At 45.9% G+C, this 20,635-nt stretch overlaps 1 protein-coding gene across 1 annotated transcript in view; it reads right to left on the bottom strand.

The window, feature by feature from the left end:
- TGM4 (transglutaminase 4) overlaps positions 1–20,635 on the bottom strand; it is a 36,968-nt gene that overhangs the window by 5,965 nt on the left and 10,368 nt on the right. The window contains exons 3-10 of the mRNA XM_015416388.1: positions 19,370–19,476; positions 17,022–17,151; positions 13,772–13,890; positions 10,905–11,012; positions 8,090–8,264; positions 6,968–7,106; positions 4,851–4,954; positions 208–459 (exon numbers count right to left, since the gene is read on the bottom strand). Of these exons, the coding sequence (XP_015271874.1) occupies positions 208–459; positions 4,851–4,954; positions 6,968–7,106; positions 8,090–8,264; positions 10,905–11,012; positions 13,772–13,890; positions 17,022–17,151; positions 19,370–19,476 (1,134 nt within the window). The remainder of the gene's footprint in view (positions 1–207; positions 460–4,850; positions 4,955–6,967; positions 7,107–8,089; positions 8,265–10,904; positions 11,013–13,771; positions 13,891–17,021; positions 17,152–19,369; positions 19,477–20,635) is intronic.

Below are 20,635 nucleotides of genomic sequence, written 5' to 3'. Positions count from 1 at the left end.
AGTTTTCTACCGCCACATCATTACCATTTAAGAAAAGATCCACCCATATTTCAAATAGAAAGCAATCCAAACTTGGTGCCTCCAACAAATGCCTATGGCAGTTCATCTGTCAGTTGACTCCCCCAACAACTTTGGAAGAGTCACATGACCTGAGACCTTGCCTTTCTTTTCTACTGTACGAGGGGAAACATTCAATGTACTGGTCACCTTCTGGGAATTTGTATTGAACTGTGATGTCTTCACGGGTGTTCTTCCCAACTGCTTTGGTGCTGATGCTCTTCCCAATCACTTTGGTCTCTTCACGCAGCTTGACATATTTGCTTTCATCATCCACATCCTTTACAAGCCAAAAGATCCTGTCTGCATTCACTTCAGCAAACACAAACTTGGAGTCATAGGGAAGATAGACTTCTCCCTTTCTGATTCCATTTACTGGACAGGGGCCACACTGAAAAATCCCTGTGGAAAAGATTAAACGTTAATTTTTGTTCTTACTATATCTACGCCAACTGCACAGTCTTCACATGAACGTATTTGTGACCAGTAATTGTGTATGTTTATGGAAATATCTGGGATGTACAACTTTTAACAAGGAAGTCCTAATTGGATTACAATGTGGACTAGATGTAGACTCTAATAATCTCATGGACTAATGGTAGGGTTGCCAGCTCCAGGTTGGGAAATACCTGGAGATTTGGGGGGAGGAGCCTGAGGAGGGTGGGGTTTGGGGAGGGGAGGGACTTCATTGGGGTAGAGTGCCACAGAGTCTACCTTCTAAAGTGGCCATTTTCTTCAGGCGAACTGATCTCTGTCACCTGGAGATCAGTTGTAATCTCAGGAGATCTCCAGCTCCCACCTGGAGACTGGCAACCATAATTAATGGTGACTGGACTCCTATCAGTTTTATCATAATGGCCAACTTGGATTTTCAACTGCATATCATAATGCCTTTGAACATCGTTGTATAGTACTCATAGGTTATTTTATTATTACACATCTCATAGGTTTTGTGGTGATTTCAGTTATTAGTATTTTGACTTTATTGTCCTATGGGATACCTATCCCCACTCCCGTTCTTTTCCCTTTAATTCTGTTCATTGTGGTTTGGCTGTAATTTTGAATTCTTACACACACACACACACACACACGCACACACAGAGAGAGAGAGTTTATGTTTTAAGAGTCTCCCTTCCAAAGACAACATTTAAACTACATCAAAGATGGTGTATACAAATGTTATGTGAGAAGTTATGGCGGTCAAACCAACCTATGGGCTTAGCCTCTCACAATAGGTTTCCTCACAGGAAATACAGTGCTGACCTCCTTTGGCTGTATTGGGCCTATTCATATTTTAGGTGGAGGAGTCTGTGGCAGAAGCTAACTTTCTACTCTGAGTGTTCAAATGAGATGCCTTTGGCATGATAAAAGCATTAGCTACTACATAATGAAAAACAATGTAATTCAGTTGATTCTCTGGATGTGACTGCTAGAACTCTTACCACACCCGGGGGGTGGGGGGTGGGTGGCTTCTACGTTCTTGATAGTGAGGAAGGAGAGTCAGTTTGTGATGATACTTTCAGTTCAAATTTTCCCACTTCCACAAATGGAAATACTGTTCTATCGCTGGAACTGTATGGTTGTCTGTTTTCACACTTTAACAAAATGTCTGACTTGGGGGAATCTCTTCTCTCTGAGAAAAGATGTGTAAGCTATCCTCCAATGGGAGAGAATGACTTCCATTCTATGTGGGGAAATCTGCAAATCCCTATGTTGGATATGAGAGAGTGCAAAATTAGGGTCAAGCTGCCACATTCCCCCGTCCCCATCTTCATCCTAATCCTCACAAGGGGATAGAACTGTGAGAACATGTTGTCCTAGGAGAAATAGCCCAGCAGTTCCTCTGTTAATATACAAAGATGGGTGTGAAGAGAAGCTGTCCCAGAACTTAAGGTGCCTACTGTGCCCTCTAAATCTACGACTAATCAACTGCCTGAGTCCAAAGGGACCAGAGAGCAAGGATTAAACTCTCCACAAAGCTCTGCTTTTGGTGTTTGTTCATTTTTCCCCCAGATTTCATGTCTTTACAATACACAGGATGGAATTATGGGTTGCCTGTGTCCTTGGATGCTGGTTGCTATGAATTATTCCCCCGTTCAGGGGACATTAATGACATTCCCTTCCTCACATTCACCTTTCACCCTGCCCCTTACTTTGGTCCCCTGACATTCTGGGTTAAATTCAAGTTTGTTTATTTATTTGCAAAATTTATACCCCACCTTTCTGCCCTCATCAGGACCCCCAAGGCAGCTAACATACGTAATAAAGCCATGTCTTTAAAACCAAATAAAAACACACCATTTAAGCAATTAAAACCAAAGCTAAAATACACATACAAAAACATAAAAAACAACAGTTGTCTCCTCCTACCCATCCCCCCCAGTCCCTCAAATGATCAGTAATCCCCACACTTCTTTTGCATGTTCGCTTCTGGTAGCCATGGTTGCAATTCCCAGCCTAGTAGCCATGGTCAGGAATCCCGCTTCCATCTCTATAGAAACTGACTGTGCAGACAGGCAGTTGGGCAAACAGAAGCAGCGGGAAGAGAGTCTCATTCCACAACCAGCAAAGCCACGCTGAGCATAATCTGCCAACAGTGACATATCTCACACTGTTTTCTGGCACTTTTGAATGTGGAGAAGCCATAAACATGAAATGGCTATTATGCTGCAAGCAATACTAAATGGCTTTCCTTTGTATGGACTGCACTGATTTGGCCCCACTTCATCTAAAATGGAGATTAGTGTACTGATCCTGGCTACGTTCCAACAAACTCCAAATAAGCCAAGATGCCCATGAACACGGCTTATGATCATGCTCACACAGGAGGGTCTTCCCTTCTCTCTCTACGTTTCTTCAGTGGAATGTCAGCAAGGATCCCTGGACTAAAACAGACCCCGTTGTCCCATGGTGTGAGCATGTAGGTGAATCAGAGTTCATTTACTTCCCCATGAACCAGGCTTTTCAACTATGGTTTAATCTAGGTGGAGGAACCCAATTTGGGGAGATTAAACAATCCCTCATTTTCTGAAGGTGAGCAGTGATTCACGAAAGCGCCTACCCTCCCACCTATTTTGTTAGTCTTTAAGGTGCTACTGGACTCTTGCACTCATTTTCCTGGTCACCTGTATTCATCCTTCATAGTGACTGGGAGTTTGTTTCAAATCAGAAATTGTGATTAAGCTTAGAAGGGCGGCGGAGAGGAGTGAGATATGCATGCACGTGCAGCAACAAGCTGAACGACACTGGTCTATTTGGGAAAAGGAGGCGTCTGACACTGGGAGGTAGTGCTTGTGGCTTGGCAATCTGGAGGAATCAAGACCCCATCATTGTGGAAGTTCAATTGCAAGGTGGGTTTTATTTTATGGGCAACATAAATGTGCCTTCAAGGCCAGTTTAGCCTTCACAATTCACAACCACCAGGGCCCAGGCTATGGGGGTCTGCATGACCTACCACCACAGGGGTCTCTCTAGCACAAGCAGGTATCATGTGGTATGAACCCTCCCCCCCCCCTCACAGTTTAGCATTACAGTGCCAGATAACAAGACACAGGGCTTTTCTGCATGCTCGTTTCTCTTGCTTGCGTGTTCTTGTTGCTTCAGGGTTTTTTTTCCAGTTCTGCATGTGTTTTGCTCCATCTAGTGGCCAATTCTTTATTTCCCTGCAGATTTAAACTGCAGGTTGAAAGCCAGACATACAGTGATGTAACATCGAATTGACCACTAGAGGGAGCAGAACACAGGCAGAACAGAATGCCCCCCCAAGCAATAGGAGCTCACAAGAGAGGAGAATGAGAGAGCAGAAGATCATGCAGAAAGGATGTCATCCTTCCTCCTTCTGTTGTAGTTCTTTCTATATACAGTACATCTGGCCTTTAAAAAGAATCTCAAGAGAGAAATGTGTGGTTACACATTAAAGGTAAAGGTTCCCTTGCTCGAAAGCCAGTCGAATCCGACTCTAGGGTTGCAGTGCTCATGTCCGTTTCAAAGCCGAAGAGCCAGCGCTGTCCGAAGACGTTTCCGTGGTCATGTGGCCGGCATGACTAAACACCAAGGTGCACGGAACGCTGTTACCTTCCCACCGAAGTGGTACCTATTTATCTACTTGCAATTTCTTGCTTTCGAACTGCTAGGTTGGCAAGAGCTGGAACTAGAGACACATGCGGCACACTCGGGCCTCGAACTGCTGAACTACCGACCTTCCACAGCCTGCAGTTCAGCGTCTTAACCACTTGAGCCACCACAGCTCAACAATTATTTACAATAAGTAAATAATAAATCAATCAATACAAACAGAAATGCCATTCTGTCAGGCAAACTACTTAAATGGTCAGAAATCGAAGCGGCCTGGCCCAGAATGCCTGAGTCTACCACATCCCCCTTGTCCATCACAGAATTCAAGTCTTCATCTGTCTCTATCTAATTCATGGAAGCAGACTCTATTATACAAATCTGCATATATTAGTAAAACTTTGCAGAGGATCAAATTTGTGTTTCAGTGGCATAGATCTGGCACCCTCTTTTCTTCTATGGCCCCCACATACCCTTCCCTGCCCTGCTGTGCGGGGACAGCAGTGTGACCAGCAAGCTTTTTTAAAAATAATTTTAATTATATAGCAATTGTATTTTTAAATGTCTAAAATACTGCCAATTGCCCAGAGCCTGCTCCGCAGGGTGGGCAATTCATAAGTTTAATAAAGTAAAATAAAGAAATAAACGTACAGGGCTTGATTTCTTTCCTACCTGGACCAATTTAACCACAGGTGTTTCCCTGTCTTCTGCTTCAGTCTTACCTTGGCTCTGTTCTTGAGGAGTGGCATCAATCGCCTGCCAGCCATCGAAGCCTTTGGGCAAGTCTGGCCTTTTCATCCAAGCCTCGTTCCAGACATGAAAGTTCCTGTGCACAGGTAGGTTTCAGAATTGGAAGTGAAAAGAAAGTTATCCTCTATTGCAATTTCACATATGTATTAGACTATACAGCAAGTTCCAAAGAATAACTTGTCCCTGAATTTGACTTCTTAGAGCAAATGATGTGGAGGGGGCTGTTCCTGGAGACCTTTGGCAAACAAAACACCTGCTCTGTCACTAAGCTCGGTCTCCCCCCCACACATATTAAACGCCTTTGAAAAAGAGCCATTTGGTTCCTAAAGAGCTTGTGGCAGAGATGTTGTCATACAGAGAAGAAGCACAAGGAGGCCTGACTTCCATTCTGGGCTACAGCTACAATACGGTGACAAGTAAAGCCATTAGCGATCCGCTGTTGGGTAGGGATGCCCCAGGACTGAGGAGAGAACAGTGGTTTGTGCTTTTGACTGACTGAAGGAAGAAGCCATGCCTTGTATGCTGCTTGGTGGAACATGGGCACGGTGTGCTTTCCGTGTTGTTTGAAGCTAAAGGTTTTCCAAAATGTATGAACATGTAAAACAGATAAAGTGTTCCCCATGTACACCAGGGCAAGCAGATGATTTCTCCTCCCAGTCTGGTACCCGTCTAGAGATCTTCAGGAGTGGTTTCTTGAGGGAAAGTGGAAGGAAAGGAAGCTCTGAGAAGCCCCAGGAACCCTTTGGATTCTGACTCGTGTGGATGGCAGGACGAAAGCGCAGCACTTTAGGCAGGGCTCTTTTTGTAGATAAAGCCCAGCAGGAACTCATTAGCATAATAGGCCACACCCAACAGCAGAAAGTCAGGCCACACCCATGACAGCACAGCTCATTGGCATATTAGGCCACACCCCCATGTTACCAGAAGTGTGCTCATCCAGCCACACCCACCTTTTGCTTCTTATTCTGCTTACCTTGTTTGTTGTCAAAACCCAGGGCCTTTTTTGTAGCAGGAACTCCTTTGCATGTTAGGCCACACACCCCTAATGTAGCCAATCCTAATGAGTTTCTGCTGTTGGGTGTGGCCTATTATGCTAATGAGTTCCTGCTGGGTGTGGCCAACTTGGAAGCCAGCCGGAATTCCGTTCCTGTGCATTCCTGCCCCCAAAATAGCCCTGACTTTAGGGATGTAGAACTGTAATGGTCATTTCTGATCTTAAAATACCCTGAAAGTACCGGGGCATAGCCTTTTCCTGACATAGAAATATCCACTTAGTTATGATGACCTGGCTCCACTAAGTTTTTGCACAGTGAGAAAGAGAACGGGGTGCAGGTGATCATATTAAATGGAATGCTATAGATATAGGGTTGCCACCCGCCAGGTGGAGCCTGGAGATCCCCCAGAATTACAGCTGATCTCCAGCTGACAGAGATCAATTCTACTGGAGAAAATGGCTGCGTTGCAGGGTGGACTCTGTGGCATCAAACCCCATTGAGGTCCCTCCTCTCCCCAAACGCTGCCTTCCCCAGGCTCCACCCTGAAAGTCTCCAGGAATTTTGCCACCTGGAGCTGACAACCTTACAAATACATGTCCTCACAAACCCAACCACTGGCTTAAATCAAACCTCGAATTAATGCAAGCACTGGGGTGGGGAGTGATTTTCACAAGTTCCCCCCTTCATACAAGAGGCCGCTGACTCCTCTGTGCCCCACAAGCAGTATTTGGGGGGTTTATGGGCAGTGTTCCCTCTAAGCTGAGTTAGTGTGAGCTAGCTCAGGGTTTTTTAGCCTCTGGCTCACCCATTTTTGTCTTAGCTCAGGGAGGATGGCTCCAGAGCAAACTGATTTCTGCAGTAGCCCAAATTGCTCGCTCACAACTTTATGGCCAGTAGCTCACAAAGTAGAACTTTTGCTCACAAGACTCCACAGTTTAGAAGGAGCATTGCTTATGGGGCTGCTCTGGGAGGGGGAATTGGCGAAAATCCCCACCTGCCACCTGTGAAAATTCTAAGTGGGATCCAAGCCATTATATTTCCCCATGAATAAGAATTTAAGAAAAAAGATTAGTTCAGTTGTATATAGTGATTACCAGATAGAGTCTAATGTTAATTCCTCTACTTTTTCTCCCTTTTCGTTCAAATAGATGTCGACCTTTAGGTTTTCCTCTGTATCGTGAGCGGAAGCGAAGTTGCTCACGCTTCTGGCTGGGATCCCCAGACTTCTCATGACTGAAATACAGATAAAAGGTATCAACTCTCAATCATGCACTTGCCCTTTAGCTACATGCCCATTGTTCATTACACCCTATAATTCCATCACGAGGCTGCATAAGGGATGAGACGTGGTATGAAAGGGACTGGGTTTTATGCCCAGTTCCCACGAATGGAAGAACATAAGAGCAGCCATGGTGGATTAGACCAATGGTACATCTAGTCCAGTGCCCTTTGCCACAGTTGAGAACCAGGTCACCTGGAAGCACTACACCAGCTATGGAATTCAGAGAGTTACCGCCTCTAACGATGGAGTCATCGTGGCCAATAGCAATCAATGGACCTGTCCATGAGATTCAGTGGACTGGAGTACCCACAACACAGTAACTGTTGGAATGAGTTTGATGGCCCTGCAGTGCCACAACTTTAGAAGGTCCTCAACCATCAGAATAGTAGAAGTCCATCTAGTCCAGCATCCCATTGTGCTTAATGGCTAACCAGGTGTCCCTGGAAGGCCTATGAGCAGGGCAGGAAGGCAATAGGTAAAGGTAAAGGTTCCCTTGCTCGAAAGCCAGTCAAATCCGACTCTAGGGTTGCGGTGCTCATCTCCGTTTCAAAGCCAAAGAGCCAGCGCTGTCCAAAGATGTTTCCGTGGTCATGTGGCCGGCATGACTAAACACCAAGGCGCATGGAACGCTGTTACCTTCCCACCGAAGTAGTACCTATTTATCTACTTGCAATTTCTTGCTTTCGAACTGCTAGGTTGGTAGGAGCTGGACCTAGAGACGGGAGCTCACTCCGTCATGCGGCACCCGGGTCTCGAACTGCTGAACTACTGACCTTCCACAGCCTGCAGTTCAGCGTCTTAACCACTTGAGACACTGCAGCTCCTTACCCTATTGGATGTCTCCTGTACCTGGTATTCAGATGGATACTGACTCTCACCATCGATCTGTTTAGCTCACAGAACAGGTAGGCTACCTCTAAAATGCATGTCCTACCTGTAGTAAGCACTCCGGAGAAAACCCAGCACTGACCGAAGTTGACAGTTCTTTTGGTTTTGTAATACTGCTGCAAAATTGGGGCACTTCCAGTCCAGGCCAGTGGAGAAGTACCACCAGCATAGCGTCCCGACCAGTTCCCAAAGAGCACTCCTGCGTCATCGTTGGCATTAACCTAAAAACAGACACTCTTCAGAAGAACAAAGCCAAAGAAAATGAAGCCAGGTAGCTTGACCACTGCCGAAACATCAGTTGATGGATGCTTCTCTGCCTCCCCAGCAAACATCACAGTGGGCCTTCAATTCCCAAAGCAAAAAACAAAAGAAGTGTTTACTATTCAAATAAGATGGGGAATGAATTGCAATTTGGGGAGTTATAATTCTGAATCTGAAAGGTCAAGATCAGAAAACATTTTTGTATAACGAGAGTGGTTGGTGTAATGATTAAGTGACTCCATAGCCATGGATCAGTGCTATAGTTCCCCAGGATCCATCCATGATATACATCCCGCACATAATAATTTGGTTGACATCCTGCACTCAGATTGCCCAGCAATTGCAGAATAAGTCTCTCTAATCTTGACTACCTGCAGATAATACCTGTCCAGGCCCGTAGCCAGGATTTTTTACGTCGGGGGGCCTTTACATTTCTTGGGGGGCACTGGCTAATCGAATTAAAGGAATACCTGGCTCCTTCCCCACACCTGCCACCGCTTGGGGGCCCTGGGTTGGATGGGAAGTCATGGGGCCTTGCCAGTAACTCAGGGGGCCTAGCCCTGAGATGCCCCACTGTAGCTACGGGCCTGTACCTGTCTATTCTTAGCCCTTTCCTCTGTATTTGACTGTGTGTAGGACAAGGGGGAGGCAATTGGTGAGATGCAGAACATTACTATGCTACAGCCTTGATGTTTGGGACTGTGCACTCAGATGGTTGCATGCTGGCTAGTATGCTTGGGAAGCCCTTCCTCACACCGCACCAAGGACGTGGTCTGCACTATCAGTAGCTGATCAGCAGTCCCCGGGAGAGTGTTACGCTCTGCAGACAACAACTTACTGATGATCCCTAAGCCCAAAGAGCTCTGGCTGTCCCTGACCAGGGTCAGGGCCTTTTCGGTCCTGGCCCCAACCTGGTGGAACTCTCTGCCTCCTACAGTCAAAGCCCCGCAGGACCTTATGCAAGGCAGAGATGTTCCACCAGGCTTTTGGTTAGGACAGCGATGGTTTTCCAGCATGGCTGGCCCCCCCCCCCCAATAATAAAGGTAAAGATTCCCTTGCTCGAAAGCCAGTCGAATCCGACTCTAGGGTTGCGGTGCTCATCTCCGTTTCAAAGCCGAAGAGCCAGCGCTGTCCGAAGACGTTTCCGTGGTCATGTGGCCGGCATGACTAAACACTAAGGCGCATGGAACGCTGTTACCTTCCCACCAAAGTGGTACCTATTTATCTACTTGCAATTTCTTGCTTTCGACCAATTTTTTTCCAGAACTCCAGTCTTTCAATTGCTATAGTTGCTAGTGACGCCATCTTATATTTGAATCTGTTTTTAATATTATTAACCTTAGGATATCGGATGTTTTTACACTGTTTCTAAGGCTTAACACCATGTTGTAAATCACCCAGAGCCCAGCGCAAGTCGGGATGGGGTGATTGATAAGTCTAACGCATAAATAAATAAATAATCCAGCACTCATTCCAAAATGTGCTTCACCCATGATGAGACAAACTGCAGTCTTCGGATCATGACTGATTATCTCACAGAAGAAGACACTCCTGCCCTCCCCGCTCAAGGAGCTGTGGCTCAGTGGCAGAACATCTGCTTGGCATGCAGAAGGTCCCAGGTTCGGTCCTCGGTATCGCTATTAAAAGGCTGACATGGCAGGAGATGTGACACGCCTCTGCCCCGAGACTCTGGAGAGCCGCCGCCAGTCTCAATATACAATACTGACCTCGATGGACCTAGGGTCTGATTCGGTGTAACGTAGCTTCGTGTGTTCACCTGAGCTTGCCTTGAGGGCAGTCCTGCACCCGAGTACCCTTTCACACCGCTTTACTGGGCAATTCTTTAGCTTCATTCCCAGATCAGTATCAGAAAGCAAAGCGAGTCTGTAGGGCCAATCCCAGTGGCAAGGAGAGTGCTTCTATTCTTCCCTCGCAAAATCTGGATGGACTTGGTCTTGTGGGTCAGACTCAGGGCAGTCGCTAGGCTTCCCCACTAGGTGGGGCTACAGCATTTCCAATCTGCATTGGGGGGGGTAGTGATGTCATCATGACCGGGACTCAGGCTGATTAAGTGGGCCACCCCTTTCCCCTTTCAGCACCTTGCCATTTTCATAACTTAAGAGGGGTTTTCTTTGTTGCTAGAATATTTCTTGTTCTAAAAACAACTCTGTTCCTTAAATGAAAGCTGCTGTGGCCTAAATGAAAAGCGTTTTTAATAATAATAAGAACAAGAACAGCAAGAACATTAATCCTAGGAGAAGGGGGAAAGTGTTCTCGCTAGACAGTGCATTCCTTGGCCCTGCCCTTGCCACAGTTCGGGCCTGTCCCTGTCCGCTTCTCAGCAACATTTAAACGCTCATATTAGGAGGGACACTGTGGTCTCAACACATAGAATATCTAGGACTATACAGCACATGGTGTGCAAAGACACACAGATGCATTTAAATATGACTTCCTGCACATGAAACGTCTACACTGAGAAGAGATTTCCTATGACAGCTGTAACCAGGGAGTTGTGAGTGGCTTGGGGCAGAATAATTGCCTTCTCTGTGAACTAACAGGGAGGGATCTGAACCAAACCATTGCCCAAGGCCCATACCAAAGCAGACATCCTCCTGGAGATGACAACAGGGTCCTTTCTAACATTCAGCTTGAGCTGGCTTTTGTCCAGAAGGTAGATGCAGCAGTCCAAGACGTTTTCTTCAAACTGTGTGCATGTGAGGGAAGCAGAATTAGTAAGAAGCAAAGTTTGTTCATTCTTCAAGACAAGTTTATTTATTTCTTATTTATTTCATTAGTAAGTAAACAGTAAGGGGCTGTTGAGGTTCAGGGCAATTTTTGGGCAGGAACGCACAGGAACGGAGTTCCGGCTGGCTTCCAAGTTGGCCACACCCAGCAGGAACTCATTAGGATAATAGGCCACACCCAACAGCAGAAACTCATTAGGACTGGCTACATTAGGGGTATGTGGCCTAACATGCAAAGGAGTTCCTGCTATAAAAAAATCCCTGGGTTTTGACAACAAACAAGGTAAACAGAATAAGAAGCAAAAGGTGAGTGTGTCTGGATGACCACACTTCTGCGAACATGGGGTGTGTGGCCTAATATGCTAATGAGCTGTGCTGTCAGGGGTGTGTCCTAATAAGCAAATGAATTTCTGCTGTTGGGTGTGGCCTATTATGCTAATGAGTTCCTGCTGGGCTTTTTCTACAAAAAAAGCCCTGTTGAGGTTTAAATTCTGACAGGACCAAAGAGGGGAAAGAAACTTAACCCAATTAAATTGAATCAAGAACCAAAAAGGTAAAGAAAAAACCCTGGTGGAGGGCTAATAGTTAAAACCTCATGTAAATTTATTATAAGTAAAAAGTTGAGAAAAGTTTAAAAACATACGGGCCAAATGGAAGCCTCGTCAGCAATTACAAATGACAAGTATACAAGGAACAGTTATTGTGACCTAACGTGTTTCGGCCCAATCAGCCCTTCTTCAGAGGTCAAATAATATGAGGTACATATAGGCACATGTTGCAAAGAAATAACAGAGAATATGTCAATACTGGACCAAAAAAGGGACGCTCCAAAACAAAATTAATAGACACAGGGCAGGAATGTTTATGAGGCCTCTGTCCAGTGCATATGCACAGGTGGTAAATCATGTTACTTTTGTGTGTCTTCCAATTGTGGTCCAGAAAGTAATGATGCAACCAATTAGTGTGAGCCAAAATGTCCTCAATAGAAAGCAGGTTTAAATTCTTCCTATTAAGAAACACCTTCTGTTAAACTCTTATTAGGAAGTGTTTTGTTGCTTTGAAACACAAACATCTCTAAGACCAATGCTGGTAGCTACAGGAACTGTTCTGTGTAGACAGCATCCTCTTTGGTCGTGACCAGGGCTCTCTTCTTATATGTAAATACAGTAATATTTAGGACATTTTCCTCTGACAATGGACAACTATGTGCCAGTAAGCTACTGCCACCAAGTGGTAGGATGCTGGAGCATTTTTTTTTCTTTTCACCACTTTGCTATATTTGATCTGACAGGCCCCAGGGAGTGTTGGGAGACCAATGCCAATCGTTTGCTCACAAGATATTTGTGACTGCACACATTACTGTGCTGCCATTGTCACATCATTGTTACTCAAGGAACAAAGTTTTACGAATAAGGAAGGAATTCTTTAGATGGATGGTAGCCTTCAACTTCTCATAAACTACCTTAATTCTTAGGGTTGCCAGGTCTGGGTTGGAAAATACCTGGAGACTTTGGGGGTGGAGCCAGGAGACGGTGGGGTTTGGAGAGGGGAGGGGCCTCAGCAGGGTACAATGCCACAGAGTTCACCCTTCAAAGCAGCCATTTTCTCCAGGGGAGCTGATCTCTGCCAGCTGGAGATCAGTTGTAAAAGCCCCAGGCCCCACCTGGAGGCTGGCCACCCTATTAATTCTTGATTTACATCAAGAGAAGCAGTGAGCTACTTGATTGTCCAAAGCCAATCCATGCTGACATCGGCTTTCTCAGGTCCAAGCCCAACTGCTTGCACATTGCACTATGTGGGCTGCTTCCACACGGAGCTCTTGCTCCTCCTCCTCCTTCAAACCTCAGCAGGCTGTATTTGGGCTTTCGCGTGACATTCATAGTGCTTCTATCAGCCTCCTGGGCTTTCTCTGGCTCTGCTGAGGGTCTCCCCAAACCTGCTTTGGTACAATCTTTATGGAAACCTTCCACACCTTTCAGGAAATCCTAACCTACCGATCTACACTGTCTCCAATCCTGCTTTTCGAACAAAGTTTCAGGAAAGATGGTATAAAAAGTAAGTTTGGAGAAAGTGTGGATGGGAAGATCTGTATTTCCTTGCCTCTCTGCCCACATCCTTTCCTTTCCTTTCCTCCCCCCCTCCCCCCCGTAATTTAACAGCCAACAAGTCATACGTCAAAACATTTTATAAGTGCCTTGTCACTGCATAGATGAATATGGCTAAGTCACACCTTTTCCCCACCTGCCTGTCATTCCCTCCCCACCTCAACTCCTGTGGGATTCTTGCTAGTTACAAAAAATTGGTAGTAGGTATATCATTACAGCCTTAAAACATAGCAATCTATGTGCTATGATTTTTTTAAAGACAGAAAGTCTGCTGGCAGTGAAGGGGAGAGAAATGGCTGGTGGGTTAGGAAAGCACGGGGTGGGGGGGAATCTTGTGCAGAAGTTGCAGTACCACCGCAAATGCCTTTGCAAATGCCTTTGCATTCATAGGGGCAAAGAGTGGGAAACGAGGAATTGATCCCGTGCGGAAGTAGCCTTGGACTTCTGCAGATGTGGACCAACAGGTACCATTCTGTTTCACCAGTGGATGAAGCAAAATCTATCACCTGACCAATTTATCCATCTAAGATTCACGTTTATTTCACAAAACCAAATAACAACACTTGCTTACAATTAATATATGCTTACAAGAAATATGTGGTTTTTGTTTTTACCTGCCCAAAATTCCAAGGTCTTCCATGTATATTTTTTGTTGATCCAACATAGATATAGCCAGTGTCATTGAGCACATACTCGGCTCTTTCAGCCTCGTCAGGCATGAAAACAGAGTCAGCTAAAAGCAAAGGCATGAGAACATCACTGGCTTTGTCCGTCAACTGACAGATATAGTCTGGCTGGAGAGAGACATTCTCACGACAATGCCTGCCGTTGTGGCTGCCAGAGAGCCAGGGGCTGTGGCAGAAATACAGGTAAGACTAATGGACTCAAAACCAAACGGGCTCTTGGAAACGATCAGCTTGTGTCCCCGGCTCCCCTGTTATAGATGCAGATAAGAAGGCAGTGGCCACTGTACCAAGACACTAGCTGCTGTTACCATATGTTACAATCAACGGGGCTAGTTTCCCAGCCGGGAGACCTGTTAGTGACTTATATTTGTTTTCTAATGTTATTCTGATTACCAAGTCTTACATTTCTTCTTGTTGCAGGGCTCACCTACATGGTATGTTGGGATTTGTGGTCCTTACATGCGGCTTAGACTTTAAAAGCAGCCATGAGAAGAGGGGCATTTGAATCAAGGCCGTTTCCCAGATCAAAACAACTCCTGCCCTTAACCTGCTATTAGCCCCAGTAAAAGGGGGGGGGGACAGGCAGACAAAGAGACAAGGCCTCTGATAGTAACATTAGCCCCATTGTATTTGGGCTAATAGTAACATGGGATGGAGGGTAGTTCTAGTCAGGGGAATCGTACAGAAAGAAAGAAATACCTCCCCTTCCCAGCACTATGGCCAGGGCCGGCCCCAGCTTATTTTGCACCCTAGGCGAGGATCCGTTCTGGCGCCCCCCCCCCCCGGTGTGCCCACCAGGGCACCCGGAGAAGAGGCTGACTAGTGGGGCACTCACAAGCCATCGCTCCCCCAGCCCTGCTGCTGCTGCTGCTGCAGCTGCCAGTCCCCAACCATGAGGAAGAGGAGGAGGAGGAAAAGCACTCCACTGGGAAGCCAAGGGGGCAGGCAGGGAGAAGTTAGCCAGCCAAAGAGGCGGGGGCGGGGGGCACCCGGCCGCGGAAATGCAAGGTGTTTGGCGGGGGGCTTTTGGCGAGGGGGCAGGTGCAGTTTGGTGCCCCTAAGGGCCGGCGCGCTCTAGGCAAATGCCTAGTTTGCCTAGTGAGCGAGCCGGCCCTGATTATGGCATCCATGTAAATCTGGGACACCCAACTACATGCTGGATGATCCAAGCACACATTCCCAGTGTCACATGTAGTTCTGTAATCATGTGACCTCTAATACAGAAATGACTCTGTAGGGTTCCCCTCAATCCATGACTTTGTGAAAGACCACTTACCCCAATGGTTCTCAAAGGTTTTGAAGTGGAATTCACTTCTAAATTTACTTTGCCTTTTGGAACCCAACGCCATAATGCCATCTGTTGAGAGAGTCATTACCCACCGCTTGAGCACCACTGGCCTAACCTATTCCTCATGCATATGGCTCACCACAGTGGAAAAGGCACCAAGCACCAGTCTCCGGAAAACCATAAAAGAGGCACAGAAAATGTACTCAGCCGACCCAGTGGTCAAGATTCGAATGCGTTTCAAGGACCGTAGCCCTTCTTTAGAGGAATGCTATTCATCAAGAGTAGCTACAAGTGAAATTTACAGCTAGGCATCACTGCCTTACAGCCAAACAGTCTATTAAGGCTTCAATAAAGCTGGTCAAAAAGATGGCCAGGAGGCAAAACAACTCAGGTGAGAAGCTTTCTTTATTACACACTAATTTTTCATGTCCACTTTCAGCATATGATAGCGATTCCCTGAAGGTTGGGAAAGGCTGTGCCGTGTGATATTTCTGAACATAGTTCAGCTCTTATAAGGGAACTCATTCAATTGAGCTCTTTAGAAATTGTTGGAGTAAGGGTGAGGCAGTTACTCTCCTCAGGAAATGGCTTCCATCTGGGGTGTGGCCTGAGGCCTTCTCATTGCTTACTGTTCCTCACTTTGGAGGAGGGGGAGACAGAGACTATGAACACCAGGAAAGGACAAAAATGCATGCTGGCTCTTGGGATCATTTCTATTAAAAGTGTGTCTGCTTCCTTGCCGGAGGAAAACACAAGTGCTTCTCTCTGTCCACCTGGAGATACCTCAGTTATCTAAAAACAATGACCAACAAAACCACTGACATCTCCTCATGTTTGGTGTAGTGGTTAAGTGTGCGAACTCTCATCTGGGAGAACCGGGTTTGATTCCCCACTCCTCCACATGCAGCCGGCTGGGTGACCTTGGACCAATCACAGTTCTCTCAGAGCTGTTCTCTCAAGAGCAGTTTCTGTCAGAGCTCTCTCAGCCCCACCTACCTTACAGGGTGTCTGTTGTGGGGAGGGGAGGGGAAACTGCTCTGAGACACCTTTGGGTAGTGAAGGGTGGGGTATAGATCCAATCTCTTCTTCTCTTCAAGAGCAAGCCTCCAATTCATTTTTGCTCTGTGCTGTTTCTCTGATATGCAGCAATACTATGTTACACTAGGATTGCCAGCTTTGGATAGGGAAATTTCTGTAGATTTGGGGGTGGATACTAGGAAGGGTGGAGTTTTTTGGGGGGGAACTCATTGAGGATGTTATGCCATAGAGTCCACCCTCTGAAGCCGCCATTTTGTCCAGGGGAATGGGTCTCTGTAGTCTGGAGACCAGTTTTAATTTCAGGAGAATTCTAAAACCCACTTGGAGGTTGGCATTGGCAACCCTATATTATACACATGCTATGGGAACAGAGCAGTTGTTTTTCAGCTTAGGCCAATCCAGAGAGCAGTTCTAAATGACTAATTTATTGGCCATTTGGACTGAGTGCCTTCAGCCGGTTATTGCAGCACTTTCAATGGAAGCGGCTGATCTTGAATGTGAAACTGCTGTGCTCCAAATCACGCAGCACAGTGAGTCGGACTTGTCCCAGTGCAGCCATTTCCAGGGAAAAGTAACCCTGCCAAACATACCAAAGGGCCCCTATGAAGAGATACCAGGCTCTGTTTAATTTGAGTCAGGATTCAGGAGAGGAACCTGTTTTCCAGGTGTAATTTTCTGTTGAAGCACCTCGTTCCTTAGGCTTAAACTGTGAGGTAATGATTATATTGTTAGCAGCAACAAAAACCAAGGGAGTCTCGCCCAGTAGTAAATACTGTTATATTTCTTGAGGGATCATCTCACACTGTTTTAGAACAGAACAGAAATTAAACTTCTTTAGACTGTGCTGATTACCTTTACACCATGGGTTGAACAAAATATAGATACAGCTCTTCTCCGGTTGATAGATATTAGGCCCCGTTTTCACACTCAGCTGGTATTTCCCAACAATTGCATCTGCTGGGCTGGTCACAACAACCAGGCACTATAGGAAAGACAAGAGTAGTAAAGTAGCACCAGCAATAGGTCACCCAACTCTCAAATACAGGTCTAAGTTGGGCTTTAATAGAACATTTATCACATTCTATTTCATTTGTGATCTGTAGCGCAAAATCAATACAGCCAAACAGACACATTCTTCTAATCTGACTGGAAACGATAAAGTGAGTATCAGATGGGATATATCATAGCCCAGCGAGTTTCAAGCTACAAAGCATTTCAACAGGGGATACTGTTGGAAAGTATCTGGAACCTAATTTGAATGAGAGAAAGCTCTATGGCAGAGGTGTTGAACTTATTTATTTGTTACGAGGGCCAGATCTGACATAAATGTCTCTTTGTCGGGCCGGGCCATGCGTGCCATAAAATGTAACACGAGATACCAGAGATATAAACTTTATAAAGAACACAGGCAAACCCAATTAACAATATTATTTTTCACCCAAAATACAAACATGCTGAAAACATTCACACTCTTACAGTATCTCCTCAAAGTATCTCCCTGATGCCCACCCTCCCACTTCCACTGCCCATTACACATTAGCACTGGGACAGTATACAGCGACATAAAACACAGCCTCTGTCATCTGGCAATGAAAGTAATGACCAGTTGCTCACGGGCTGGATAAGAGCCCTGGATGGGCCAGTTCTGGCCCATGGGCTGTATGTTTGACACCCCTGCTATGGTTTTAAGAGGGAGGGGGTTTGATGCCCTGCACTGGTTTCCCGCCCCCTCCAAAATCAGCCCCTCCCTTCACTCTTCTTCACTGTTATTCATGGAGTCAACTATCACTTTTTTCTTCCTCTTCTCTCTCCTTATTACTATGTGTTAAAATGAAGCCTCCTAAGCTTTAGCCAGGATGTTGTTTAAATGGCTTTGTAAATAGTTATTATACATGAATACACGTGCCCTACAGAAATTTCTGCACATTGGATTAATTTAGACTCTGCTATTTATCTCTGGCCCATTCTGCATCTAGCCTTCGCTCAGTTGTTTTACCAAACCCACACTGGAACAGAAAAAGATGTGGCTCAAAACCACAAATAGCCCGGGCCAATGCTGTACTGACTTCAGAGTCACCCCTGAATGACCATAAAAGGGCCATAAATCTATGTGGACAGTACCATAAAACGAGAGATCAAAGGAAGTGAAACCAGCATGCAGTCTGGACACTGCCATAAAATCCGACAATCAATCAAAGTGAAAATGGCATGCAATGTAGGGCGGAATTTCTGTTCCACCGTGGGTTTGGTAAAACAGCGGAGCAAATGTTAGATGCAGAATGGGCCTCTAAGAAGGTGGAATACTCTGCACCTGGTGAGGGTTGGGGTATTACCCCAGCAAGAGGATTTCTTGTCCCTCACTAACAGATACCAGCCAACTAGAAGGAGAAAAATGAGAAGTGGTCAGATCAGATTTATAAAGACTGACTTATCTAATGCAGCAAACCCATCCAATACCGTCTCTATTCAACTCCATTCACATCCTCAACACTTTTCTAGTCTTTATCCATGGAAGATTCACACTCCTTTGTCCATCTCCAGCCTCCCAGCAACATCAGTACAAATTCTTGTCAACCATCAGGAGTGAATCACAGATAGCGACTGAGGATACAATCAGGTGAACTGGAAGTGAAATTGCTGTGCCCACCTTTGGGTGTTTCCTTGAATGCATGCACTAGACTGTCCATCATGTTTTTACCCACCCGCTCTCTAAGCAGTTCAGAGACGCACACACAATTCTTCCCTCCCACGTGGTATCCTCACAACAAGTGTGCGAGGTAGGCTAAGGAAGTGTCTGGCCTAAGTTCACCCGAGGAGCATCATGGCTGAATGGAGATTTGAACCTGAGTTTTCCCAGTCTTAGCATACACTTCATGCCACATTGGCTCACATGTACACTAGATTCCATAAGTTAAATTTACAAATCAGACCCCGTGACTTCCAAACCCAGTTGTCCCTCCCCCCCTCATTCCCTCCCTCCCAGGAGCTCAAGGCAGTGCACATCATTCCCCTCTCCACCAATGTATCCTCCTAGCAACCCTGTGATGTAGGTCTGCCTGAGAAAGAGTGACTGGCCCAAAGTCACCCAGAGAACTTGCCTGGCAGAGTGGAGATCTGAACTTGGTTTTCCCAGGTCCTAGTCTGACACACTAACAAGTCATACACCACACTGGTGTCAGATGATATCCCAGATGACATACCTCCTTTCCGTTGGTTTGACTGATGGTGGCACACCAGCGGTTAACTTGCTGTCCTGACCTTGCATTCAAGGACAAAAGAGTCCCACTTGATTGCTTTGGTTTTTCACCTGGAAGAATTTCATAAAGGGTAATAAGCTGCGGTGGCTCAAGTGGTTAAGACGCTGAACTGCAGGCTGTGGAAGGTCAGTAGTTCAGCAGTTCGAGACCCGAGTGTGCCGGACAATGGAGTGAGCTCCCGTCTCTAGTTCCAGCTCCTGCCAACCTAACAGTTCGAAAGCAAGGAATTGCAAGTAGATAAATAGGTACCACTTCGGTGGGAAGGTAACAGCGTTCCGTGCGCCTTGGTGTTTAGTCACGCCGGCCACATGACCATGGAAACGTCTTCAGACAGCGCTGGCTCTTCGGCTTTGAAACAGAGATGAGCACCGCAACCCTAGAGTCGGATTCGACTGGCTTTCAAGCAAGGGAACCTTTACCTTTTAATATGACAGCATGCCAGGGAATGGCAGGGGAGAAGCCTGCATCTGCAGTGTCTATTTTTGATGGGTACTCTAGCACATATATTACCAGCAGCTGCTTCCCATTGGGTGGAAACAGCAGGTCCCCATGAGTGAGTGTGTGTGTGTGTGTGTGTGTGTGTGTGTGTGACAGAGAACAGCGTCTCTCAAGAGTCAGATACTGAGAGGCTATGAGAATGTGCTCACAGAAGAATGGTTGCATTAGTCCCAATAGTGAAATATATTCAGTTGTCCATTTAGCAAAAAAACCTAGCATCTGGTGTAAAAATCGCAAGACTCTCGCTAAAACAACATGGGGGGGAAATCAACCTTCTAGCCCTTGTGGTGGTGGTGGTGGTGGTGGAGGAGGAGGAGGAGGAGGAGGAGTAGAAGAAGAAGAAGTCTGCTGAGAACCCCCCTTGGGATTTGTTGAGTTTCCCTCCCTGTAGAGAGGGAATAAGATGTAGTAATGTAGTATTAACACATTGTTAGACAGCTTTACCCTAGTTTGTGCCTGGATGATAAACTATCTGCAAGCCCCATCATGTACATAATGAGATTATGAACAATAATAATACTAATAATAAGTAGTAATAAAGTAATAAGTAATAATAAATACTACTACTACTTTCACCACCCTAGTCTGTGCCTGGATGGTAAACTGTCTGCAAGCACCATCATGTATATAATGGGATTGTGAGCAATAAACTGCTGAAATATATACCCTGTTTTTATTTCTCTGTTCCATATTGGCTCATCATTTCTCTTT

Source organism: Gekko japonicus, unplaced genomic scaffold (genome assembly GCF_001447785.1).
Source record: "Gekko japonicus isolate JY-2015 unplaced genomic scaffold, Gekko_japonicus_V1.1 scaffold1504, whole genome shotgun sequence".
NCBI lineage: Eukaryota > Metazoa > Chordata > Lepidosauria > Squamata > Gekkonidae > Gekko > Gekko japonicus.
Note: the sequence above shows the minus strand (reverse complement) of the source record. Positions and strands in the feature narration are given on the sequence as shown.